Source organism: Lichenostomus cassidix, chromosome 20 (assembly GCF_008360975.1).
Source record: "Lichenostomus cassidix isolate B80296 chromosome 20, HeHo_3.0, whole genome shotgun sequence".
Taxonomy (NCBI): Eukaryota; Metazoa; Chordata; class Aves; order Passeriformes; family Meliphagidae; genus Lichenostomus; species Lichenostomus cassidix.
In genome coordinates this window covers 6,868,903-6,895,521 of record NC_139500.1, presented here as the reverse complement: position 1 = coordinate 6,895,521, position 26,619 = coordinate 6,868,903, and the positions used below count along the sequence as shown (strand labels likewise).

General features: G+C 54.3%; 1 protein-coding gene across 5 annotated transcripts in view; it reads right to left on the bottom strand.

The window, feature by feature from the left end:
• Positions 1–26,619, bottom strand: part of HELZ2 (helicase with zinc finger 2) — a 30,893-nt gene that overhangs the window by 3,965 nt on the left and 309 nt on the right. Inside the window, exons 1-18 of one of the 5 annotated variants that reach the window (XM_085079159.1) lie at positions 22,920–23,032; positions 15,608–16,750; positions 15,314–15,497; positions 14,835–14,942; positions 13,761–14,284; positions 12,799–13,431; positions 10,892–11,675; positions 10,403–10,478; positions 5,577–9,087; positions 4,664–4,749; positions 4,156–4,287; positions 3,754–3,921; positions 3,394–3,535; positions 2,798–2,914; positions 2,181–2,373; positions 1,277–1,411; positions 815–1,033; positions 410–566 (exon numbers count right to left, since the gene is read on the bottom strand). In XM_085079159.1, coding sequence (XP_084935285.1) covers positions 410–566; positions 815–1,033; positions 1,277–1,411; positions 2,181–2,373; positions 2,798–2,914; positions 3,394–3,535; positions 3,754–3,921; positions 4,156–4,287; positions 4,664–4,749; positions 5,577–9,087; positions 10,403–10,478; positions 10,892–11,675; positions 12,799–13,431; positions 13,761–14,284; positions 14,835–14,942; positions 15,314–15,497; positions 15,608–16,608 — 8,170 coding nt within the window. In that variant the 5' untranslated portion in view covers positions 16,609–16,750; positions 22,920–23,032. Of the gene's footprint in view, positions 1–409; positions 567–814; positions 1,034–1,276; positions 1,412–2,180; positions 2,374–2,797; positions 2,915–3,393; positions 3,536–3,753; positions 3,922–4,155; positions 4,288–4,663; positions 4,750–5,576; positions 9,088–10,402; positions 10,479–10,891; positions 11,676–12,798; positions 13,432–13,760; positions 14,285–14,834; positions 14,943–15,313; positions 15,498–15,607; positions 16,751–21,488; positions 21,616–22,046; positions 22,151–22,919; positions 23,033–26,619 lie in introns of those variants that run through there. The other 4 variants (XM_085079162.1, XM_085079158.1, XM_085079161.1 and 1 more) reach the window with 4 other exon arrangements.

The window sequence follows — 26,619 nt, the reverse complement described above, 5'->3', positions numbered from 1 at the left end:
TCAGCTTTGGAGCCATTTGGACTCCTGGTTGTTGCTCTCCAAAGAGAACAAACATCTTTTGGCAGTTCTCTAACACCCTTATCAGATATAGAATCACAGAATCACAGAATGGTTTCATTTTGTATGGAAGGGACATTCTGTGTTCCAACCTCCCTGACATGGGCAGGGAACCTTTCACTAGAAATCATCCACTAGAGATCCTCCACCTTCCTGCCTTCAGCAGCTTCACCCTGCCCAAGCACTCCAGAGACCTCCAAAGGATTTATTATAATCACAAGGCACCCAGGAGTCTGGCCTTCCATGGCTGAAATGACCCTGGGGTAGTGTTTGCTCAAAGACTCTATCTGTGAGCAGCTCCTCAGGAAGTCAGGAGGGGCAGACCCAACCCTCCCCTCTCCTGTCCGCTCACCTTGACTCTTCATGATGGTGCAGACGGTCACCCCGCGGACACCCTCCCTCTGTAGGCTCTTGCTGATCTCGGACACCTGGGCGCTGTAGGGACTCAGGACGGCGATGCTCTCCGGCCGGATGGTGCCATCTAGTGTCAGCTGCTTGGCTATCCTCACCTGGAAGGACCAGTGTCCGGCTCACCTGGGAGCGGGGCTGGAGGGAACAGCCCCCCAGCACCGCTCCCAGGGCAGCCACGGTGCCTGCCTTGGGGTCATGCTGCCCTACACCTGCCTCTGCCTAGGGGGGTCCTGGTGTGCTCCAGACCCGGGAATCTGCTAATCTTTATATCTGAATCATCCCTCCACAATTCCGGCACAACACCCTCCCTTCTGCATCTCTGACAATTCCCCAGGACCCTACTCACCGCCTGTGCCACTTCCTCCAGGTTAGCTTTGGAGTTCTCATTTCCTTCCTCAGTAGAAATCATGAGGGAGTGCTCCTTCCCTTCCACGTGCCCAAAGACGATGGGGCAGCAGCTGTTCTCTCTGTGGTAGAGCACACTGGGTTTCCGAACAAGCTGGGAACATGTTTTCAGATGCCTGTCATAGAACTCCTGGGATGGGAATTCGCAAATGCTCTTGTGCTGGCAGAGAAAAGGGGAGAAACTGAGGTGAATGAAACCCAAGGAATTTCTCAGCCTGCAGCATCTTTCTGGGCAGGCTTCACCCACAATGCCATTGTGCTGGAGCTGGCACTGGTATATTCCTAGATAAAATCTTGTATCTAGGAAGAGAAAGCACTAATGGAGAATATCTGATGCTCAAGGTAAGCCCTGATAGCAGCATTTTGTGTGATGGAGAGGAGACAATCCACTGGAGGGCCTCACCATGCGGTACTGCGTGTCCAACATCCACGCCTGTTTCTGGTAGCGCTCAAAGAGAGATGTCTCCATGCCAAGACTCTTGCAGACATCATTGTTAACCACTGGCCGCAGCTGTTTGTGATCTCCCAGCAAAACAACCTGGAAGAAAGAACAGACACCTCAGCTGCAAGGTGGTGGCACTGGCAAAGGCCATCAGCTCTTTGAAAGGCTATTTGTACACAGACATTTGGTGCTACTTATTTATGTTCACAGCAACTTCAGTCAAAGACCACGTTGGATATGACATAAAGATCCTGTCCTAGATAACGTTTCCATCTGACAGGAGGAAAACAGAGAGCCATAGAATTCTAGAATCACAGAATGGTTTGGGTTGGAAGGAACCTTAAAGCTCATCCTGTGCCATGGGCAGGGACATCTTCCTCTAGACCAGGCTGTCCCACGTCCTGTCCAACCTGGCCTTGAGCATTTCTAAGGATGGGGCAGCCACAGCTTCTCTGGGCAACCTGTGCCAGTGCCTCACCACCCTTACAAGGAAGAGTTTTTTCCTAATATCCAATCTAACTCTGCCCTCTGTCAGTGTGAAGCCATTCCCCCTTGTCCTGTCATCCGTATCCAAAGTCCCTCTCCAGTGCTCTTGGAACACCTTTAGGCACAGGAAGGGGCTCTAACGTCTCCCTGGACCCTTCTCTTCTCCAGGTTGAACAAGCCTAACTGTGTCTATGCTTCTTGTCACATTAATACTTTGTACCTGGGACAGAACATTTTTTTGGTAGCAGCGATTCCCACCCCATAAAGAAGCACAAACCTTAAAACCTATTAGGTCTTGGAAGAGCAGCATGGTAAAGAATGGAAATGGTTTGAGAGCCCTGACAGCTGTCCCAGAGACACATCTTTGGCAGGGACATACCTTCTCAGCACGGCGGTGGCAGACCAAGGGGATGAGGGTCTCGGGCTCTGTGGACATGGCACACTCGTCAATGATTATCTGCCTGACATTGAGCTGCTCCAGGGCACCAGCAGATGAGACAGAGCAGGTGCACAGGATGACATCGTGACACGCCAGCTGATACGCACGACCCTGTGACAGCCAATCTTTGTACCTGATGTCAATGCAGAAAACACCAGGTTATGCATAATGGAAACATCTCCAGATTGCCCATGAAGCAAACAGGCAGAGCCTGTGCTTTCCCAAATGATTATGGCTTCACCTCCCTCCCCAGGATAAGCTGGTGCTCCCAGAAAAGGGTTTTGGATGGACGCTGCTGGAAATTTACTTTGTCCTGACCTTAGCAGGGTAGAGGGTCTGAGTGAAGAATTCAAGGGTCACATAGGCATAATAGGAATTTTAGTCCAGATGGACAACAGCACCAGTGCAGCAGTGATGCTGAGGCTCTGTGCTGTACCACTAACCTCAAGCTCATCGCTTTTTATCATTATTCCAAACACACAGCTTATTAATCTGTGCTTCAGAGGTGGCACCCAGCCAAAGTCAGCCATCTCTCACCAGGGTCTCTTCCTACTCACTCCTTTATTTCTGCTTCTGTGATCTCCTCTCCGTTCCTCACCCGAGCGTCAAAGTGACAGATCTCCTGCCAGAAAGGGCTGGGCGCCCGCCGGATGCGATGATGCAGGATTATTTCGCTGAATAAAGAGTCAATATATAAATATTTTCCCTCAACAGTGAGACCTGAGTGATTTTTTCTACAGTGAAGCAGACCGCACCACCTGCCTATGTGGAGAAACCCCAATAGCTAAGAAATTCACAGCCAAACTTTCCCATCTTTGCAGACCCAATAATTCAACCTTGAGAACACAAAATGCAACTGCTTCTCTTTAGCAGCTGCAAGCAGGAATGAAGTCAGAGACATTCAGGACTGTTCCAAAAGGAGATTAAAACATCTAGGGACTTTTCAACAACCTGGATTTCCTGACTAGGTGCTACATTAGACTGTACACCTTCACTTGAAAAAATTAATTACAAATTAATTAGAAAGCAGGTTAATAGTGCTGCTTTGCAGTGGTGGAGTGAAAGTGTATTTGCTCTGGCTTGCTCAGTGTCACTGATGCAGAAGCTGCCTCTCCCCAGCATCCTCAGAGCCTGTAGGGCCATGCTGTCCTACCTGAGCTCACGCTTTGGCTTTGCATCCCTCAGGGATTTACGGGAGATGTTCCGGTTGCTCCCTGGGTATGGGAATTCCATTGTCTCCATGGCCTCTCCATAAACCCTCAGTGGTTTCAGGTTTTTCCTCTTCAGCAGCATCTCTGGGGAAGGAGGGCAGGTCTGCTCAGACAGTGCCAGGCACTGGTGATGCTCAAGCCTGTCTCTCCCTGCCCCTCACTCATCATCCCATCTCCACTGGTCCTCACCCTGCAGTGCAGGGTCTTCTGTAAGGCCCAGACCCACTTTCTGCCCCTCCACACCACGTGTGCTCCCTCCCACCAGTACAAGCCACTTCAGCAGCTTAAAAGATGGTAATTACCAGCAACAACATCAACAGACTTGTTGGATGGACCGCAGTACAAGATGCACTTTCTCCTCTTGTGCTTTTCATCTTCCAAGTATGGTGTTTTGTCCTTCTCAATACTCTCCTCATTCAGTTTATGGAACCAGTAGACAATGTGAGTTCCAACAACGGTCTTCCCTGTGCCTAGAAAAAAAAGGAGCATGTTGAGAACATTTTAACCACAATGCTCATGCTCTGGATCAGCATCCAGTTGATCAGCCATGAAATCAAGAATGGAGGGGACTGCCTTGCACAGCTGTGGGTGATGCCAACCCATGCTCCCTTTTCCTGGCTCACTGAGGGTCTTGTGGAAAGCAGCAGATCAACTGTCACCTGCCATTCATACCCCAGCAGGTGTATTTTGCTGTCTCCCCTTACCTGGTGGGCCTTGGATGAGCGTGAAGGATTTTCTCAGAGCATCTAGAACAGCCTTGTTCTGACTCCTGTTAAGTTTCCTGTCACTGCCGGGGAGATCAAAGGATTCTTGCTGCAGGAATCTGGATGTTGCCACTGTTACAGCAAAGAGCCAAGAAAATAAATTTAAAGAAGGTTACTGAGGGCAGCACAGAAGTAATTCAGCAGGAGGGTGCAGCAGGTACCTAGTGATGGTGGTCCATTACAAGGCCATCTAGAAGTAATCCTTGTCCTATGCCAAGATATTCTGCCCATGAAGGATCTCTGTGAGTCCTGGGCATAACAACTCAGCCATGCCAGCTACCAGCAGGGCATCCCAAATTACATAGCAGCTCCACTCATCCCCTTGTTAGGGGAACCTCCTGATATGAAAGCATCACCCCTATGGCAAGGGCCCACAGAAACAGCCAGGGCACCTGCCTGGCCAGAAGCAAGTAGCCACAAGGTAAGAAAAATTAATATTTGCACGTACCTTTTTGAGGAGGTTCGTGGCCAAGGGCGATGTTTCTAGCAAGTTCAGAGGCATACTTGAGCCTCCAAAGTGCTTTTTCTTTCCGTCTGACAGACAAGGAAAAATAAGAATGAATGGAATGTAGCATACAATAGCAAAAGTTGTAATACAGCTTTGCACAACTGCCTTACTTATTCTTTCTCTCTGCTTTGGTGTTGCATTAACTCCTTCCACAAAGAGCTTAAACCACAAATAACTTAAACCTATTTTGCTCCTCTGCATCTGGGACCACTTCTCAACTGACTAAAGAACTGAGCCTGCAAAGATATCGAGAGCAAGCACAGCTCCTGTTTCAACTCTGTTTTATTATGGCCCACCCCCTCTTACTGAATTAGCTTCCAATTTTTCCTAAAATTCATGATGCAAAAGGAAGCACATTCTGCTCTGAGAAAGCTACAGCATTGTGGGTGTGAGCAGCCCATGCTGTGTACAAGGAAGGACAAACCAGACATCAGCTCTGATTTAAAAAGAGCAAAACTTGCTTTGCAGCAACAACAAAGGGGAATGATTTGGAAATCAAGGAGCTCTTCTGCTAAGCAAACTCCACTCCAGGGCTTCACTTGCCATTTTATAACACATATTGCAGCAACCCAGTAACATAAGTAGCAGGTGCTCAGGGAAATTTCAGCACCTTCCTCTATCTCCCCATTCTCAGGGACAACCAGAAGAGCATGAGACCCTCTGGAGAACAGACCTGAGGAGTGCTGCCATACCCCACAAAGACCCACAGCCCAACAGTATGGCCAGTCAGAGTAAGGGGAAGAGCAGGTTTTTCAGGGGATCAGCCACAGCAGTGAGGAAAGCCCATGGGGTTGCAGCAGAGGGCTCCCATGGGAAGTCAGGTTAACCAGAGCACACTGCTGGGCCCACTTACATGTCTGGCAGCATCTTTGGAATGAGCTCCACCGTGAACCTGGCAGAAGCCTGTGAGATCTCCACAGGGATGTTCTCCATAGACATATAGTGAACGTAAAAGTTCATAGTCTGCTGACTAGACCTGTCTGACTTCTCGTCATCATTGAACTCCTCCGTGACCCCATGAGCAACCCAGGTGTAGGTATCAGGGTCAACCAGAAGTTTGTTCTCTGATCTGTCCTTGTCAAGCAAAGACAGGTTCTGGAGGTCATGGCTAAGGCATTCCTCATCATTCTGGAGGCTCTTGGAAAGTTTCAGCCCACCTAACCGAATGCACAGGTAACAGTGGAAGAAGTCCACTTCAATGGAGCAATCCTCCAACCACTTCTTGTTCAGCACAAAGCTCCCTTGCAGCTGTCCTTTGCTTGTCCTTTGCTTTGCCCACTTTATTTTAATATCATGGAGGACAATCGAGTCGTTCTCAGCCACAGCACACGACGCAGACTCCATGGCACTCATGGGCATCCACACCTTGTTGTAGTCTGCCGTGCTCTTGTACCTGTCCTTGGACTGCAGCGTGGCATAGGCCGAGAAGCAGTCTATCGGCTTCTCCGTGTGCTGCAGGCAGACCTCAAACCCCGGTGTCACACACCACAGCTGCACGAAGGGCACCAGGAAGCCCCGGCTGACATCGGTGGTGAGCTGGAAGCACAGCGCATCACCGGCGCTCAGCTCCAGGGACAGCTCCATGTAGTGGGAGCAGGAGCTCTTCCGCACCCAGCCGATGTGCCGCTGGTACAGCTCCTTGCTCTGCCGCAGGAGGGACGCCGCCCTGTCAAACTCCTCGTTCCTGATGGCTGTGAGCACGTCTTGCCACGTCTGGGTGCGGAAGAAGGTGACACTCTGGTCGCGGAGGGGTCCTTCCCGCAGGCTCTGCTCCTTTGTCTCTGCAGAGTACATCCTCCTCTTCCAGGTCAGCCTGATGCTGCCCCGCTGCTGGATGAACACGGGCTGCTCTATCAGCTGAAGGGACCTGTAGCTGATTCTCTGTGGATCTGGAAGACTCTCCGTGTTCAGGGGAAAGAGGGCTTTGAAAAACCTGCTCATCTCTTCGATATCCACCACAAAGGCAATCTTCTGCAGGACTTGGCCCTTCAGCTGGCTGGCCATCTGCAGAGAGTGGGCTCTCTTCTCATACGTCATCGCTTGGGTGTTCTTCCTGTTGAAGTCGTGACACAGAAACTCAATGTCATCCATGGAATAGATGAGGGGCTTCTTGCGGAGCACAGAGTGAAGGTGCCGCTGGACCACAACATCCATGTAGCGGCGGATGGGAGAGGAGGCCCAGGTGTAGGAGTCAACATGCAGGGAGTAATGGCCTGCCTTCGACTGGACAGTGGAGTTGGAGCGGCAGAAATAGGAGCGGCTGAGCAGTCTCCTGAACTCCAGGACCACAGGGGCCAGCTTTGGGTGGATGTCATCAGTGACAACGAGATCGAGCATCTTCTGGAAGTCACGGGCATTAGCGGCTGACTGCAGGTGCTCCCAGATGGGGCCCAGAAGACTGAACTCCACATTTTTAGGGGAATCTTGTCCAGGAGTTATTTCTCCCAGGTGATGCAAGAGATGGATGGACAAAGGAATGATGTGGCTGTACTTGTTTTTCATGTGTGACAGCTGTGTAAGACTTGGCTCGCACTGACACCGGAGAGGAGTGACACTTCTAGTCACCTCCTGGTTGGTGAGAAACTCAGCCACGAAACTATTGAACATGATCATTAACTCCTCTATCATCTGATGGGACCCTCTGTTACCTGGGGAACTTTCCTCGTCCAGCCGGTCATAGAAACAGTCCTCCTGCAGCCGAAACTTCCGATGCACCCTGGAGAAGTGATAAGCCACAGCTATGCAGTCCTCCAGGGTGTCAAAACGAAGGGGCTTTGCTGCTCCCCTGTAGGAGTTCTTAATGCAGAGCTCTGCCTCTTCATAGGACAGCTGCCTGTCTGAGCGGATCACAGAGATGGTGAAGATTTCCTTTACCATCTGATCAGTCTCCTTCTCTATGGTGACAAACAAGGAGATCACCCGTCGATCTTTCTGCGGCAGGAGGCTGCAGATGTCCTGGCTGATTTTGGGTGGGAACATGCACAGAGGCTCCTGCTTGGGAGCATAGTAGGTGACACCCCGCTTCTTTGCTTCGAGATCCAAGGCACTGCCTTTGGGAATGATGCCAGCTACATCTGCAATGTGAATCCCAATCTCATAGCGGTGCCCAAGATCCCTAACGCTGATAGCATCGTCCAAATCCCTGGCACCTTGGGGGTCAATAGTGAAGGTCATGTAACTCCGACAGTCCTTCAGACTTTCCTTGGTGAGGTTTAGGTGGCTGTTGGAGGTGTATTTGGCTGACTCTCTGGTGACAGCAGCTGGGTATTTATTCTCCAAACCATATTCCAAGGCGAGGATCTTTAAGCCTTCTTCCAAAGTCAGTGCTGCCTGCAGGATCTCCGTTATTATCCCCAAAGGGTAGTAAAATCCTTCCCGCCAGGAGATGACCTGGACACAGAAGAACTGGCTTCTCCTTGTCTCCTGGTTGATCTTCTCACAGCTGACCACTCTGTACTTCCCATTGACAAGCCTGCGGATGGGAATGACATTGGGTTTCTCCTTCAGCCCTGGGACAAATATTTTGGTGACAGTGGGATCGATGGGTATCATCACACGGGGATCAAATTCATCCATCATGCAGATGAAGGTTCGTTCTCTCTCAGCACGCTTTAGGATGCCCACCACCTTCCCCTGTGGGCGATGGCTGCTGCTGTCACCCGTGCTGTTCTGCAGGATTTCCACCAGCACCTCGTCCCCGGTGAAGGCTGTCCCACAGTTAACTCTGCCTTTGATCTGGATGTTCATGGCAGGAGAATCGTTAAGGGTAAAGGCAGAAGCTCTGTCAAACCCCTCTTTGATCAGCTCACATCTCTTGTACATTTTGGGGTGCATATGCAGGTACTGCTGCATCATCTGAGAAGAGAAGTTGACATACTCCTGTTTGTCTTTCTGCATGTTTGAAGCCTCAGACTTCACATTCAGCAGCCCTTCTTCAGACACTGTCACCAGCATGTTCTTGCTCTCATCCAAGAGCTCCTGGAGGATGGGATCATCGGGATTCATGCTCTCATCATCAGAGCTCGAGGAATCTGTGTCACTGTCCTCCTCGTCCCCCTCTAGGCTTCTGCTCCAGCTCTCCTTGTCACACGCAGCCTGTTTGATCTGGGCCATTGTCAGATTCTCTGGGAAGATGCTCCCCTTATCGATGCACTGCTGGATGAACCGTTTCCACACCTTGCTGCACTGGCCATGGGAGCACAAAGCCACAGCATCCCCCACTGCAACCACCAGCGACTGAGCCCGGGTCATGATGGTGTTGAGCACTCTGGCCTCGTTGAAGAACTCGAGGTGGTGGGAGGCTGAGATGCGCAGGCTCTCGCTGGTGTGGACTGTGCTGATGATGATGACCCGAAACTCCCGCCCTGCGCCAGAGGGGACAAGGGAGAAGTCACTCATGAGAACCCAACAGGAAAGGCCCTGCCTGGCTGCCACCTGTCTATGCGGTGTTACATGGCCATGGATGGATGTAACCTCACTTGGCTGAAACATGGGAGACACCTGATGTAAATATAGCAGCTCTTGGGGATTGTGAGATCCTCCATGCATGAACCAGGATGGAGACCACAAGGCACCACCACCCACACACCAGGGAGGGAAGGGCAGTGTGGAGACGGGATAAAGGCAGAGCACTGGAGCAGTGCAGCCATGAGCACACATGGAGTAGCCCTGTGTGCCCAGTGTCACCAGCAGCCCCTCCTTGCAAACACAGACAGTTTGCTGTGAATCCCAAATTCCCTGAGAAACCAAGGATCTTGCAGGAACAAGTGCAGTGACCATTTGCAAGGATCCCTCTCCCCTCAAGAAGAGCTCTGCTGATCACACAAAAAATAACAACCAACAAGAGGCATCCTAGTGATGTCAGAGCTGGGAAGAGACTGCAAAGAAAGGGTGTGGAGATAACAAACACCCCCTGGGGTCAGTTATTCTCACCACGAGGAGTCCCAGCTGCACAATAAAAAAAGAGATAATGAAAACCAGGATGAGTCATAAACTAAGTCCTTGAGGACAAAACCAGCCTTATCCTTCTCTTGTCATACAGAGAAGGAGACTCCTCCTCTAGTGAGCTGTTCTGTGATTGGTACCCACAGGCCATCCTGGTTTCAATTCCCTTCTGTCACTTGCCTCCCTTGCTGGTACTTGGGGCTTCACATGATTCACACATACTCAAGTCTCTGAGATGGCATTTACAGGGTTTTCACCCTCCTACAAAGGCAGGTCCATGTATTTGAAATGAGTTGACAGTTGGGTGCAGATTTAATTCAGTGTGAAATCTTATTCACTCAAGAAAAGACAAAATCAAAGAACTACCAACCAGAACGGCATGGAAATCAGCCAAAGGACTTCCAGCCACTCCCTCCTAATTGGTGTTATGTGGATTGTGTGGACTGTGGTGGTGGCAGAGGCATGGTGAGGGCAGAGGAGCTCTGCCTGGCAGCTCCTCCCAGAGAGGTATTTTTCCATGAGAAAATCCAGTATTTTGCATTTTAGCAAAGTAAAGATGATGGAAACCCCTCTGCTAACATCCCCAGTGTCTCTTGCCCCTGACTGTTAAACAGTGGCTGTAGCTGTTATGGACTCTCCTATCCAGCAGCATGACTGCAAAACCTGTGTATGACTCACACACAGAAGACCCCAAAACGCACCCAGGCATGAGGGACTCTCGCACAAGACACAGACCTGGCAAATTTTCGTAGTTTTCCACCACCACATCTTGTAGCTGCTTTTTCCTCAGCTCTTGTCTTATTGCAGACACCTGGTAAGAAAGAAGAAGGCACAACTTAGCTCACAAAGGCCCCCCACCATACACCAGGGTGGACACCTCACCCTCACCCTGCCCAGCTGCAAGTTCCCCAAATTAAGTGACAGCAGCCACACATCCTGGGCTGACTTCAGCCAGAGCTCCCACTGCCCTGTCATTAACCTTACTAGAAGATGCTGATACAAGTTTAATTAAGCTATCCCACCATCTCTGCTCCAGCCACCCAGGACACGCTAACTAAATGGAGAGTGCCCCAAAAAAACCACTGAGGGCACAGGAGACCCCAGATTTCCTCTTTTTACTAGCACAAATAATTATAAATAGATTAAAAGGCCATCTTTAGGGAGTATTTAGTCCTCAGGGCAGGCATAGCCCCCTCAGGTGGCATGGAGGGTTCCCCTACACACCTGCATCCCATGGGAGACCACACAGATCCTCTTCAGATCCCGGACACCCCACTCATCCGGCCACCTTTGATAAATCTCCTTCACTTTCTCAATCACTTGTATTATCTCAGAAGCATTGTGCCAAGAAATCATGGAGATATCCCTTTCAGCCACACCAGACACATGGCAGAACACGAGGGGATAAATTTCGGGATGGGGTGGGATATTCCCACTGGCTTGGATAGCGTTGCCATTGCCGATGTAGAAGTGCTTGGAGACAAACTCAATGATGCCGGCAGTGGAACGGTAATTCTCATTGAAGATGATCCTGCTCTTCATGGCCACCTCATGCCTCTCTTTCTGGTAGAACTGAAAGAGCCGGTTCAAGAGGGTGTGATCAGCAGATTGCCCACTCCCAACGCAGAACAGCTTTGGGGTTATCTGCATGTGGTCTCCAGCCAGGACAATGCGGGTCTCAAAAGTGGCGTAGGAGAGCGGAACCAAAGCTTCACACTCCAGCATCTGCGCGGCCTCGTCGATCATGATGTGGGTGAAGTAGCCTGGAGGGACCTTCAGATTCTTGGAGAGCATGGAGGTGGTGATAATGATGTGGTGCTTGTCGATCTCGGCCCGCGTTGGGTGGCGGAAGGAGCGCTGGTCTGGCGAGAGGCAGCAGTACATCTGGGTGATGGGGTCTGTCAGGTTGATGGGCCGGTCAGCGGAGATGATCCGCAGGGGAACAGCCCACGGATGCCCCTTAGTCACGTAGTTGTGAAAATACTCCCGGATGTAAATGTCAGCAGCGCTGGAGGGGAACAAAATGGAAAAGCATCAAGGAATTGTTGGCGCTGTTCCTAAATTCTGTGACACAGTTCTCTCTCATCATTCCCTAACACACATCTAATTTCTCCCCTGGCTCTGGTGACACCACACTTGTCACAGCAGACATTCACAACTGCACAAAGGAACTGGTGTCTATGCTGCCAGCAATTCCCAGCCTCTTTCAAGGGTACGGTTTAAAATAGGAGTTGGTACTTGAGACCGGGACATCTCTTGACACTCATACAGAAAAATGTATTGTGCCCAGCAAAACCTGTGGCCCTGCTGCTGTCCAGGGCCAAGTGACAAGGAGCTCTCCTCTGACAGCAAAGCCTCCCCATCCCCGGGTGAGACAAGACCTGCAGGAGAAGCTTCCGTGCAAGCAAACAGCCTGGCACAGACTAAGATTAGCAGTCACCATCTATTATGCATTAAAAACTGAGGCAGTAGCAGCCTGCAGGATTGGATGTGGACATTCTTTTCAGCGTAACTGCTCTAATTTTAACAGTCTTGGCCTGGTTTTTCTGAAGGCAGATCCAATGGCATTCAGGCCAGATCTGTATTTTCTCTTCCTCAAACCCTCCCTGGAAAAGTCAATAGATTGGCATGTGCACAGAGCCAAACAGTCTTCAAGGGCAACCAGAGCCCAACATTATCCCTGCATGGCCAGGCAACAGCTTTCTGCTACTTGCAGTACACAGTAAAGGCTGGAGAGAAATGTCCAGCTCCATTTCCATTTTATACTGAGGCAATATGTTAAGTGTTCAAGGTCAGGTTGGACAGGGCTTGGAGCAACCTGGTCTAGAGGAAGGGTTTGGAACAAGACAAGCTGTAATGTCCCTTCCAACACAAACTATTCTGGGATTCTATGATGCTATGTTTCCTTTTCCATAAAGACTTCCACCCATGCTAGGCTTCTTCCTAGCAGGGACTGCTAGAGCAGTTTAAAACGTATTCAATAAAAACTAATTTATTCAAACAAGCAATTGAAGTGCACACTGAGAAAAGGGCAGCTCAGCTCTGGCTCATACAGCCTGGCTCCCCCTCACCCCCCTCAGTGCGCAATGCACCATCTTTCCCACAGTTCTCATTGCTTCTTCCCTGCTAACCTGTTTGTGTGAGTGCAGATCAGCACCCGTGTGTTGGGCTGCCTGAGGATCTCCAAGGTGGCCATGGCCAAGGTGAATGTTTTCCCTGTGCCAAAAGGCCCATAGATGAGCAGAGGTGGGACCTGCCGGCTGGTGGTCGGCTGGCCCGTGATGAAGGAGATGGCTTGTTTCTGCTTGCTGTTCCCTTTCTGTGGGGACCCATGAGAGTAGGGGATGGAGCAACTGGCGACATCTGGCAGGACCAGCTTCTCATCCAGCAGGCGATCCACAGCCTGGTGCCACTGCCGGAACAGCAGCTGGTCTATTTGGAACTGGATCTCCACCTTGTGGGAGGTGTTTGCCTTGAAGTTGAGCTCCGAGCAGCATCTGCTTGGTATCTGTAGCCAGATGGTCTTCTCCGTGGTGGCTTTATGCTCCACAATAACTTCATAAACCCGATTGTCCACGGGTGGGTCGAGCGCCAGGAAGGCGGTGGGTACAGACCTGCTCAGCAGGTACCCCTCGTCCGTGTCTGGAGAGAGGTTGTAAGGGGTAGGCACTTCAGCAAACAGCTCCCCAGAGACAGCAAACTTCATCCCCATGGAGAGGCTCTGCAGCATGGGGGTCAGCGAGATGACCACACGCAGGTTGAGTCTGAAAGGAGGAAACACCCGAATGAAGAGCAGAGAATGGATCTGTCAGTTCCTGAGCCCTCCCCGGCAGAGGGGGGATTGCCACCTACACCCTGAGAGGGTCTGCCATCCCCCCAAGCACTTAGACAGAAACCATGCTCTAGCTAATCCATGGCCACAGGATGAGACCCAGCAAGCCATCCTTCCTGGAAGGTTTCCAGTTTTCTGGGAAGGCACGGCTCAACCCAGAATGGACAGAAGACTCCAGGAGCAGCATGGCCCCAAGGGTTAGCAATGGCTCGTGGTTCCCTGTGAGGGGGAACCCCACAGGGGCTCACACCTGGCACTTACTTGGCAATCAGAGCCTGCTCAGCCTCCTCCTCACGGAAGAGGAAGCTGTGCATCCTGTCCCGATAGTTGAGCCGGGTGATGGGAATGGCTGCACCACTCTCACTTTGGTAATCCAGCGCCAGAGCAGGAGGTTTGTACTTCGCCAGCAGATCCACATCTTCGGCAGTCTTTGGCATGCTGGGAACGATGATCCGGTTTCCCCGATCCCACCGCACAAAGTCAACAGGGCGGCTGCTCTCCCTGGTGCTGGGGATGTGCTGGGGGGTCTCCCGCCGGCCCACCTTCACCTTGATCTTCTGCATGAGGACGGGGCGTTTGCCAAAGTCGAAGACCACCCACTGCTCGAAGACGCCCAGGGTGCAGCACTCCATGCTGACCTCCACCAGCACAGCACGGGGCGAGGAGGACACAGTGGCCACATGCTCCCCACGGATGTACTGGAGACCCCGGGAAAGCCCATTCCCTGAGAAGTAGAAGTTGACTCCAGGCTCCCGCTTCAGCAGGGCCACGTGCTGCAGATGCATCTGCCATTGAGGAGAAGACAGGGACACAGTGAGGGCAGCCCATGGGAAGAGCCCAGCAGATGGTGAGGTGCTCCAGCAGCATTTCCTAGAAAAAGCTGCTGCAGGAATCAAACACTATGCCAGTCTCACCACAGCTTATTCCTCATGCAACCCCACAGAAATTACTTTAAGGTCTCAGAGAACCTCAGGTTTCAGTTTAATATCAACCAGTGTGCAGTAAAAAGGAAATCTACTTTGGAGAGGACAGCCTTTTGGCCCTAACATCCACAAAATCCCAGGCAGGAAAGCAGCTGAATGTTGTTATTTGTGATGATACATGGGAGGTGTTGAGAGCAGCCAGGTCTGCCCCAGCCCCACTACACAAGACAGGAGACACAGTGGCTGCACACCCTGCACACAGCCCCAGTGCAGGCACCACCTGAGCAGCTCCAGAATACCCAATACATGTCCTCATTTAAACATGCCCAAATCCCCGTCCTTCTGCCCCTTGCAGAAATAATAATTTAAAAAAACCCCAACCAAACAAAACCTTCCAAAGCACTGAGCTTACCTGAGAGTGCACCTTGAACCTCCATTGGTATTTCTGCTTCCTGTCCTCCAGCTGCACTTGCAGAGGCTGCTCACACACAACTTGGACACCCTCGACGTGCTCAGACATCTGTGGGGAGGCACAAGAGGAAAGGGACTGAAGGCAGCATCCCAGGGACACACCTCAGAGCCCTCCACAGTGCCATCTTCATCCTTGTCTTTACGCTACATCCTCTCAAGAGGAATCAAGAGTACATCCTCCTATTCCATCCTCACCCATCACTGCTCCAGGTCCCCATGCAGCAGCCTTGGGAAGTGAGAGGACCCATGGCACAGCTCGGGTACCCCGAGCAGGCTCTCAGGTTATCGTCTCCAAAGAGATCAAGGAAGGAGGACTTCACATCCCTTTTTGCATCCCCATTAGGAAGGTGAGCAGTGGGCTCCGTTCCCAAGCTGTGATGTGCTGGACCAAAGCGCTCCCACCCTGTGCCCACCACTCACAATTAACACTTCGTTGGAGCATGTCCGATACTCAGCAATGAGCCGGTCCTGGTAGGACAAGAGCCCGTCCTTCAGGGCTTGCTTCTTCTTCTTCACAGAAACCTTCACCCTCTGAATCCACTCCTGCAGCTCCTCTTTGGAATGAGCCTTGGTGCAGCTGTTCCCCATTTCACACACCTCCGCTCTGTCGGGAGAGAGGTGTCCCAGGTGCCACCCATTCCCGGTCGCACGGGGATCCTCAGGGAGCTGGCAGCTCCCTGCTGCCCCTGCCCTCTTCCCTGTTGGATGCCTTACCTGCTACACAGCGAGAACTTGGTCAGCCCGAGCGGCGGCGCACGGTGGACCCACTCCATGGAGCTGTCGGCTGAGAGCATCTGCACGTGCTCGATGGAGGAGCAGTGGTTCTCAAAGCTCTCCTGCGAGCTGAAGGTCACCAGGCAGATCTGGCAGTAGAAGTGCACGGGCACGGGCGCCGCCGGCTCGCCGTTGGTGCTGCCGGTGGCCACAGGTGCCAGCAGGTCAGAGCGCAGCAAGCCATGCTCCCTCTCGGCCTTCCAGACTGCCATCTCCACGTCACTGTGGGCATACTGGCAGCGCTGCGGGCCGTGCCTGCAGGGCTGGCCCCGGGACACGAACCGGCAGTAGCTGAGGGTCTCGATGAACTCGGGGCAGGGCCGGATGGCCGTGTACTGCTGCTTCTTCTGGCTGTCCAGCACGGCGTGCACCAGGAGCGGGTCCCAGGCACGGTGGGACTCGCAGAGCCGCCCGCGGCCGCCCACCACGATGCGCTGGGGGCAGCCGAAAAAGCAACGCTTGCAGATCTCCTGGAAGTGCCCTCCAAACTCGCTGGTGATCTCACTGGCAGCGCTGGCAGTGGGGTGGGAGGCAGCGGCTGGGTGGATCCCCAGCTGTGCATGCAGCACCGCCTCTTTCAGCCAACGCCGCTCCAGCTGGTGTTCCCTCTCGAAGTTCCAGACCATGGCCTCCTCCACGCTCCAGGCGAAGGTGCACTGATTTTTGTGCCTCATGCAGCCCAGCCCCATCACGTAGTACCTGCAGACGGCGTAGCGCGCCGGGTTGGGGAAGCCAGGCCGCCGGGACACCTTCCTCCATGCCATGTTCCTGCGGCCATGGCGGCGCGCCAGCAGGATCTCATACATGCACTTGTGCTCCACCTCCCGCGGGTGGTAGGTGATCTCGTTCTCCTTCACGCTGCACTTGGAGCAGACCAGGATCAGCTCCAGCTGCTGCTGGAGGCTGCCCAGTGGCACCTTCGGGCCGTTGGCTGTTGGCATCTTTGGTGGTGGCTTGAGCGGAGCACAATTAATGGTGGGAAGATCTCAGAAGGTGATGCTGGGGGGAGGAGGTGCCATGGAGCAAGTGGCCTTGTCCTAGCTCACTGCATACCTGCCAGCCATCGGTGCGAGCTCATGAAGCCTGACAAAGGAACAAGGAACAAGTGACTTAGCAGGAAACATCAGACAATACCTGGCTGGGCACACACAGAGGCACCCACACAGAGGAACCTCACCCAGGCACCCTCGGCCTCGGCACACAAGTGGTCTCACCCTCTCCCCCAGCTCTGTTCCCCCACCAGCCTGAGTCCCAGGGGACTGTGTCCCACGGGAATCAGGCTGCTGAGTGGTGCTGGCTCCCAGCAGGGCTCAGCCTGGTCCCCGATGTCCCCGTAGACCATCAGCATTTACCATCCAACCTGGCAAAGCAGTGGACACTGCGCCAGTGGGCCCAGCATGGTCCCACAATGGCCACTGAGCTCCCCCTGGACCACGGCCACAATATTCAACTTCCTCTTCCCGCTGCCAGCACCTCCCCCACCTTGGGTCACTCCTGCCAACTTTCTCTTTCTTTATCCTGTTCTCTTCCCTGAGTCGGCCAGGCAGCCCCACGCCGAGCGGGAGGAACCCAACTCCAGCCCCTCAGCCCATCTGCCCCATAGCACGGAAGATTAATTGGAATTAATTAATGAAGCAACCACCCTCTTTGCTCCTGGGATGCAGCAGCCAAGGCATCCCAAGAGAGATGGGCATGCTGGAACAGGGGCCTGCCGGCATCTCTCCAGCCGACAACTCCGTAAACACCCGGCTGAGAGAGCTCAGCCCTGGCGGTGAGGAAGGCAACTCAGCTCATTGACCTCTCCAGCCACCAGCTCCGGCATTTGCCATCAGTTTCCTGGGTAACCAGAGGCCAGGAGCATCCCGGGGAATGATGCTGCAGGGTTTGGTGGCTGGGCCACGTGGTCAGGGTGAAGGCAACATGCCGGGGCACATCCGTGGGCAGGGTGTGCTGCCAAGGAAAGCCGCCGGCCTCGTACTGAGCATCCAACTCGGGCTCCTGGCCAGCAGCCACCATGGGCTGGCTCTCTGGCAATACCAGGGAAGAGTGGGATTTACAGCTGAGGTCCAGCAGGCAATGAAGTAGGAAAGCAAACCTTGCATTGCCTCTGCACTTTTAATTAAGAATCCTTTGCTCTCCTCTGGGATAGACAGGGTGCTGGGCAAAGCAAGCAAGGGATGCTGAGGCTGCTGCTCCAGCTGGAGCTCCAGGCAACAAACACTGAGCTGGAAGTGGCCAGAGCATCACCAACACTCCCAGCACACCCTTAGAGAGCTCCTCACCTCCCATCCCAGTGTCACAGCACCCACCTGCTGCCAAGCCTTGAAGGAATCATCTAATCCTACTTCTCTGTGTGCATCAGGTCAGACACGTGCTTGGTGGATAAACACCCGCTCGGTTTATCTCTCAAGGCCTGGCAGTGAGCCTGGTGCTGGGCAGAGCTGCAGGTTTCCATTTCAGAAAGCTGTGGGATTCCGTGGCAGACTCCCACGCCACCACTGCCTTGATTGGGGTCACTGTGCCACGCCATGAGCTCTGCAGCCAGAGTGAAATCACCCCGACTGAGCTCTGTGCCTTCACTTCCAAACTGAAGCACTCAGTGCAAGCTGGCAGTGAAAGAAGAGCAGTGACCCAGAGCTGGCTGGGGCCAGCAGAGAGCCAGGGTATTCCTATCCTCTGGCTGTAACAAGGTCATGGTCATTAGAATAAAACTTTCTGCAGTCCAGGGGTCAGGAGTGCTTTGTTTGTTCTGGTTCTACCACAAAAAAAGAAAAATTTGAGCCACAGCAAAGATGCTGGTGCTGCCTGATTCAAATAAAATGCTTTGTACCTAAATAATATGGGAAAAACTGAAAATAAGCACCTATCAACAAGGGGGAGGGAGTGGAACAACCCATCTCATGCCCAAGGGCATCAAGGGATGCTCCTCTGGCTCCCAGCAAGACAGCAAAGGCAACACAGTGCTGGTGGGAGCTGCAGACTCCCTGGAGCTGCTCCTGTCAAACTGCTCCAGGCTGTGAGTACCAGAAAAACCCCCAGACACTGGGAACCAGGCAGAAGTTTGGGGAGACACAGCCTGCTCTGAGGGCTGGACTGTGGAAGGGAAAAACCCTGCACTTTTTGGGGGTCAAAATCCCTCCTGTCTGAGCCTGGGGAAACAGTTTGCTAGAAAGGAGCATTCCCATTCGGCTTTCCCTGGGAGATCAGGGATGGATTGGAGCTAATGGGAACCCCAGGGCAGAGAGAGGGTCCCTCGCATTCAGTTTGCCCCAGGAGCTTGGCACAGGGCAGGAGGGACATGGAGGGTGACGGTGACAGTGCAGGGCCGGTGGGGCCAGGCTGTTCCCGAATCTCCACTGCAGGAACGCCCGGAGCAGGACCCAGGTCATGCTCAGCCGCCAAGAGCCTTGCAGCTCCTTTGAAGCTGGCGAGGGCAGCACGTTCCCAGTGGAACTGACATCTGCACTTTCGGGAACACTTTGGTATCCCTCCGACAGCAGTTCCACCTTCCTTCCTCTGGAAGTCTCCTCCTCCTGCCGATCCCTCCTGGGAGAGGCACTCAAGCTCGGGGTTTGTGCAACATCTGTGCAATGCTGTAACTGGTGAAAACTCCAGTACACCTCAGTTACACACGGGAGAGGAAGAAACCTGATCGCTGGCACTCGGCTCCGTGCAGAGGGAGCCGAACTTCCCGGTCCCAGCACGTCCACAGCCGCAGAGCTCATGGGAGACGCGGTGCTGCATCGACCCACCCGGTTAAACGCTTAAGAACTGCCCACAGAGACCGAGCAGGACAGCCAAGGTGCCACTGGAATTCATGCCCGGGCAGGGCATCCCAGCTGGAAAAAGCTAAGAGGGAATATTCCACCTTTAAAAGGGTCAATTCCCTTGCTGTTTATTTTTTTAAGAAAGCGTTTGATTTTGAGCAAACTGCCAAAACATGCTCTGGGTCTGGAGGTGGGAGGGAAGAGGAAGGGGAAGTGCAAACCCCGCTCAAAGTCTTTGCACAGCACCAGTGCTGACGCCAAATTAAAGCTTTTTTTCTCTTCACAGCAGTTTTATACGAGGGGGAAAAAACCCACGAAAGAAAAGATAAAAAGCTAAGGGAACTTTTGCAATCCAAGCTCGGGTGGAGGGAAGATGCAAGGCACGAGGAAGTTCGGAGAGGTGTGCCACAAGACAGCTGTCCCACTGGGAATAAAAGTGATGTCAACAGGGCAAAATCCAAATGCCTCAGGGAAGGTAAGAGCAGATGGGGAGCAGTATTTACCAGCAAGCCACAGACTATGATTTACAAGCTGAATTTTGTACACTTTAAGAAAAACAACCTTTTTTACACTGATCCTGAAAAGCTCAGCCTGGCATTTAAAGCCACTCACATCCCACTGATGGGTGACAAGTCACTGTGACAGACAGAGGTTGGTTTATTGTACCCCCAGCCCTATCTGGGCGAGTTCTGCCTCTCTCCCAATCTCACACACCCTCCTCAGGCACCGACACAGCCCCATGCACCCTCTGCCCTGCACTGGTCCAGCCTTGCCACAAACCAAACTCAACCAGAGCATACAACGGCCTCGCTGATGGCATTTCCTCCACGCTCAGGAAGGCGCTTTGGGTCAGGGCCGGGCCAGGCTGCATCCAAGCAGCGTCCCTGGCAGGCACCTCACAGGGCAGAGATAATCGCATTTCCCTGGAAATGGCGAGTGGAAGCACAGCTGTGGCAGAAAAATGCTCATAGTGCTCCTGCGTCCTGACGCTCCGCACCCATCCTATTCTCACCATGGGGAAGGCGGCCCTTCCCTGAGCTCTTGACTGGGTTAATTATTGGCAGAATATTAGGCAATGAGCTACGCTGGAGTAGCCAAGTGCCCCTCGATCAGAGCAAGTGACGTGGATTAGAGTGCTGGGAGAGGGATGGGGACAGGGGACCATGTGCCTCGGGGGGCTGCAGTCCCACCCCTCGGTTATCGGACCCAGCCAAGCACTGGCCCTTGGAAGTTTTCCCTCAACTACGAGCACTCAGAGCAACAGTGCAGGATCATCCCAGTATCCCCAGCACCTCACGAGTAATCAGTGCAGCCAGGCTGCCTGGGAGGGTTTGGAAACAGTGCAAGAGGAGCTGCCTGGCAGATGCTGGCAAGTGCCACCCCATCATCTGCCCTCCTCCTCCTGGCCGTACCGAAACCGCACCCCTCTGGAATCTCCCTACAGTGCAAAAACAGCTTCCGAAGTTCTTGACGCCCCCCTTTCCCAGCCTTTTCCAACCAGACAGCTCACTCCACATCCCACCCGAGAGCCGGCACTACCAGCCTGGCTGCTGCAGCGACAACCGCGACACCGCTGCCCGCGCGTGTGTGCAGGAACGGACCCTCCAGTTTGTGCACAGCCCCGAGACACGTGGACCCCCAGATGCTGCATTTGCTTTATCCAACTGCAAGAAGTTCACCGGAGCTCCCAGACCCCATCCCCGGAGCTCAGAGGCAGAAGCAGGGTTAGGGTATCGCTGTCGGGGATTGTTCACCGAAGGCAGCACTGTGCGCCCCCGGGGTTCCCCCCACCCTCCAGCCATGGCTTTGCACCTCAAAACTTGCACTCTGGCCATGACCGCCCTCTCCCGAACGTGCTCCAGCCCAGGCAGGGACGCTGGGAGCCGGGGCGGGGGCTGAGCGGGATGCGCACCCCGCACGCCCTGCAGCATCCCGCACGCCCCGCAGCACCCCACGCCTCGCTGCGGGGCTACCGGGGGCACTCGCCGTTCTGCAGCCCCCCAGGGCGCCCCGCTGACCCCCTATCCCGGAGCTCCCCCATCCCCGGAACGCACCCCGCCGCTCTCACCGCCGCCGCCGCCGGGGTGGGGGGACCCGCGAGGACCCGCGGAATCGCCGCCGGCGGCAGTTTCGTTTCTGGGGCCTCCCCGCATTCAAACCGGGGCCGGACTTCGCGGAAATTGCATCACGGCGGCCCCGCCCCGCCCCGCCCGCCGGCACCGGGGTGAGCAGGAGCCGGCACCAGCACCGGGCGGGGGAAACCGGCACCGGCACTGCCAAGAGCTCCAGCCGGCACCGGAACAGCCACGGGGCGGGGGGAGCTGGCACCGGACAGGAGGGACAGGCAGCGGGGTGGGGGAAACCGGCACCAGGGGGAAGGGGCACCGCGGGGAGCGGGCACCGGCATCCAGGGCAGCAAGAGCCGGTACCGGTAGCGGCACAGGCGGGTCAGCACCACCCGCATCACGCAGCGAACAGGACGGGCGCTCCTGGGGGCACCACACTCCCACCCCGGTCCCGTCCCACCCCCGCATCCCCGAGCATCGGGGGCCGAGTGTCCCCCCAGTCCCGTGCCCAAGTGCAAAGGGGCCGCTCCCGGGGGCGCTGCTCACCCTCAGAGGGTCGCGATTCCCCGCGCTCAGATTCGGTCCAGAGCCGGGAGCGGCGGCACCGAGTTATAAGTGAATATTGAGCGGCAGCCCCGGACCTCAGCCCGGCCCCCCGGCAGCCTCCTTTTTCACGGGGCTGGGGGGAGCGGGGGCGGAGGGCAGAGCACTGCCTACCTTTCTGTTCATCATCACTTTCGTTTTCCGTTCGGTTCCCCGCCTGGCGCGGTGCACCCGCTGCAGAGCTCAGCCTCGAGCCAAAAACAAACCCAAGCCCCAAATTCACCCCTGGCAGCAGCAGAGTCTCATTTGCATCCGGTTTCGTTGGCTGCACCAACAGCTGGGGGGCAAGACCCCGCACCCCAGTTTGTGTTACCACACAAGCAGTGTCACCTGATGCTCAGCACCCGAAGAGTGCGGGATCCTCAGCACCCCCGAGCCCTCATCATCCTCAGCCCCTTCGTACCTCATCAAACCCATCCCACAGCAGTTCAGCTTCTCGCCCCAGCACGAGGCAGTGCCCTCCTCCTGTGCGGTTTGGTGATGGGGCAACTTTGCGGGTAATACACACGTAACCAACAAATCCTGCAACCTGCTATGTCCCCAAAACACACACAACCAAGCAAAATCCCAGGAAGTTTCTCTCACCGCCCCAGCCCCAGGAACCCACCACAGCAGTTGATTCTCACCAGCCTGCACGCAAGGCTCCGGAAAGCCCCGACCTGTAAAGCAGGTGCTGTGCCCAGCGCTGCGGTCAAGCCCAAGCATTCCCACTTGATGGAATTGTCTTCATGCCAAAAGCCAGCTGCAAGCCCTAGAAACAACATGGGGAAACTGTAACACACCTCCAGCTACAAGTGGCTGTAAAAAAAAACGCACCAGAGGCAAAGTCTCCCTGCTGACAGCGACGCTGTTCAATCCTTCCATCGATTGATGGGCACTTCGTGCTTCATGATGCCACCTCAACACAAAGCCAGCCTTAGAGACAAAAGTTTTTCCTCAAAGCAAGTGGGAGGAGGAAACACGGAGAGAGCGAGCCTGTGGGGCATGCCGGCAGTGGAGCAGGGAGAAAGGAGGGGCAGAGACCAGTTTCTGGCACGTTTAGTCAACATCAGTGGAAGGAGGAAGAGAAACGATGTTTTTGACCTTCCTGCTTTGTGCAGTCGCAGCCATTGGGTGACTCAGAGGGAGCTCTCACCCTGCTCCCATCCAGCAGCAGCCTGGGGAGCCAAGAAAGGGATTTTTCCACCAAGAAGAGGAGTGGGGCAGCCCAGGCCTGTGGGTGCTGAATGGATCCCACTTGTAATATATGCAGGTATGATTCGTGTCAAGAAATAAAGCATCTCAAATTAGCCCTAGAAACAATTAGCAACAAAGACTGCTATGAGGAGTGGGGTTGTCCTTATAAGAAATAAACCAAGACTCAAAGACAGGATTTTCCTTATAGGGCATGGAGGGATACCAGACTGCATTGGTACTTTTTAGAAAATGAAGTTTCTGTAGTTGAGTTATAGAAATTGTGCTGTAACTGCTTTTTAGCCCACCTGAGCCTGACCCCCCCCACCTTTTTCCTAGCTTTTGCTTGCTTTGTAGCTTTTAGAACCCCTAGTAACAGCAAGACAGAGGTGCAAAAGGACATCCCCGTTACAACCCCCAGCAACAGCAGAACACAAGTGCAATAGAGAGAGCATGACACAAAAACCGGGAACTCATGGGAGCGGGAATTTCAGAGAAACAAAACTAAAGAATGTATAAAAAGGAGAAGTTTAAACCAAAAGTGTGTTGTCGGTGGAGCGGAGACTCCCGGGCACACCCAGAGCTGTTCTGCTTATTGCCTCCAGCCTTGCATTCTAAATTCTGAATTTTAATTAATGTATATAACCATTGCTTTTTTGTAATCTGCTTTATACAAAAATTTTGCTGCTAAATTTCAATTGACTCGTTTTCATTTATAACACTGTGCTGAGTGGACTCTACTGGAGCAGAGGGCACTGGATGTATCCCACTAGACCACTGGGTGGCTGTGGAAACCAGGCATCCCTGGGCCGCAAAACCACTGGCTCTGTGCAACACCACCCTGGTCACTGCTGGACCTGTGGCAGGATGGCCACCTGCACAGGGCCGTGGCTGCCAAGCTCTGCTGCACTCCGTGTTCTGTCAGCAAGGAGCAGCGGGTGGCTCAGCACTCCAGCAGGAGCTGACCCCATGGAGGCCCCATGCTCAGCATTACCACCCAGGAAAGGACTTGCCAGCTTTGTTTTTGCAGCTGCTGTGGGAACCGTTACGGTTTGGGCAGCACCAGGGCCCCATCCCTGCCTGGGAAGGAGCGACCAAGAAAGACCCAGCCCTGGTATCAGTGTCCCGTAGTGATGGAGTCCATCCCCACTTGGTACTCCCTGTGCACAGGAATCATCCTCTCTGCAGCCCTGCCTCTAAACCACAGCAAAGGTCTCTGTGACAGCATCAGACAGCAGAGAAAAACAAACAGACTACCTGGCACTACCCCCCTGAGGTGTCGAGCCAGGACAGGCAGTGCCCAGCTCATCCAGGCGGAGCAGCCTTGGCACTGAGGCTTCAGTCTGGTTTTACAGGTGGGATACGTGGAGGTTTCACTGATTTTACAAGTGGGATATTTTCCTTCCAGCTCTACAAGCAAACAGCTCTCTCTCTGTTACATAAAGCTTCCGGCCCTGCTCAACACACACCAAGGAGGCAGAAGCAGCGGGGCAGCCCAGGGAGCAGCCTGCTCTGCCATCGCTGGCGGCAGGGCGCAGGAAGCCACTGTTGGAGCAGGGAGGAGGCAAAGCTGCGTCACCACATCCACAGCATTAGGGCGGGGGAGACCCGAAACCCAGGATTTGCCGATTTTAGACAAACAAACAGCGAGCCGAAAGCCGTGAGTTTCGGTTTCCATTCCTGCGGCGGCACGGCCGACAGTCACGGAACGGTTTCCCCGAGAAACCATCGCTGCTGCTCCCCGCCCCAGCGCCAGACACGCTGCCCTTTGTGAGCTGCACACCCCGCGCTTGCCCGGGGAAGTTGCTGGGAGCTGGGAGAGCCTTCCCGCGTGGAGATTGGAGCATCTCCTGTCCCGGGAACAGCCCTAACCTGCCCAGAGAGGCGCAGAGAGTGAGGAATTGGTGATTTCTCACAGCCCTCCCCTCCCTGGCACCCCACAGGCAGCTGCCAAGGCAGGACCGCGGCAAGGCTCTGCTCGCCGCTCTGCCGGTGAGGTGCTTGGGAAGAGGGAGCCTCTGCTCTTTCCCAAATACTGCCGTCTGCTCCTGTGGATACCTGGAGGAGAAAATGCGAGTGGCTGAGTCGCTATCACCACACAATCCAGGGAAAAACAGGGACTTGGCATGAGTCATCCTCAGCCCTTATGTAATTTTGTCTCTGGATGAGAGTCCTCCACGCCCGGCTGTGAAAGGAGCGGCCCTAGGCTCCCCACTGGTGGAAAGGGGAGCACCCAAGGGGACATGAGGAAGGCACCAGGCTGGTAGAGCGGGTGCTAAGAGCCCCAGCCCTGACCAGGGACCCCAGGCTCACAGAGCAGGTTGACCCAGTGGGATGCGCTGCAATGTCCCAGTTGTGGGGTGCACAACACCCACTGCAGCCCTGCTAGCCCACCCTGATGGGCACAGCCCCCTGCAGAGCCCCAGTTCTCAGCGCCACGTGGAGAGCTGATCCACAGGTGGGATGGGCTTTCCACGAGCAATGCTTTACCACCCTTGCTGAAATCAGGGCTGCAGGACCAGGATCTACCGCCGCGCTCACATGGGACTTCCCCCCCGGCCAGGGCGTCTTGCTCAATCCCCCACGGCCACATCCAGCCCAAGGCCACTCATCCAGACTGATAATCTCCGTTTACAACGTGCTGCAGACAACTTCCCTTCTTTGCTTTTCCTTCTCAGCCGTCATCCTACCACGAGTTGCTGACTCTGCAAGCCCCCAGCTGCCCTCGGCAGGGCGGGGAAGCATCGCGGCACACTCGGGAGCTGCACAGCCACCCCAGGAGAGGAGCACGTCACCGGGGCATCCCAGAACATCCCAGGCGGTCTCTCGAAGGAGACAGGGCTGTCCCAAGAGCTGCTGCAAAGGGAGGGGAGGATTGCACAGCCCAAATCTGCCTGCAGAGCTTTTATTGCTTGGGGAGCTGTTTACATCCCAAGGAAGAGCTGCTTCGCAGGGCAAAGTACACCCACGCTGGGAATGCTTTGCCGGTGAGGTGATCTGTAGTCTCTAGGGCAGGTAAAGGTGCACGGAGCCAGAGAGGAGCTGCTGCCTCCTGCCTGCTCTGCCTGGCTCTCGCTGCCCACTGCTGCACCACACCAACACAGAGCTGACACAAATCCTGTCCCCACCCCACACTCCGATGCCACCTCTCTGATACCCGTAAGGAGCCAGAAGGTCTCTGCAGCTGCCCCTTTCCACCCGGACATTCTGTCTACCACAGCCCCCAGATAACCTGGACGAGTTTATCCAAAGCAGAGATGGCTGGAACGGGATCATCAGCCCACAAGTCTCCCAGGCTGGGCACAGGCACCACAGCTTTTCAGCTCTGGCACTGCTGGGGAAA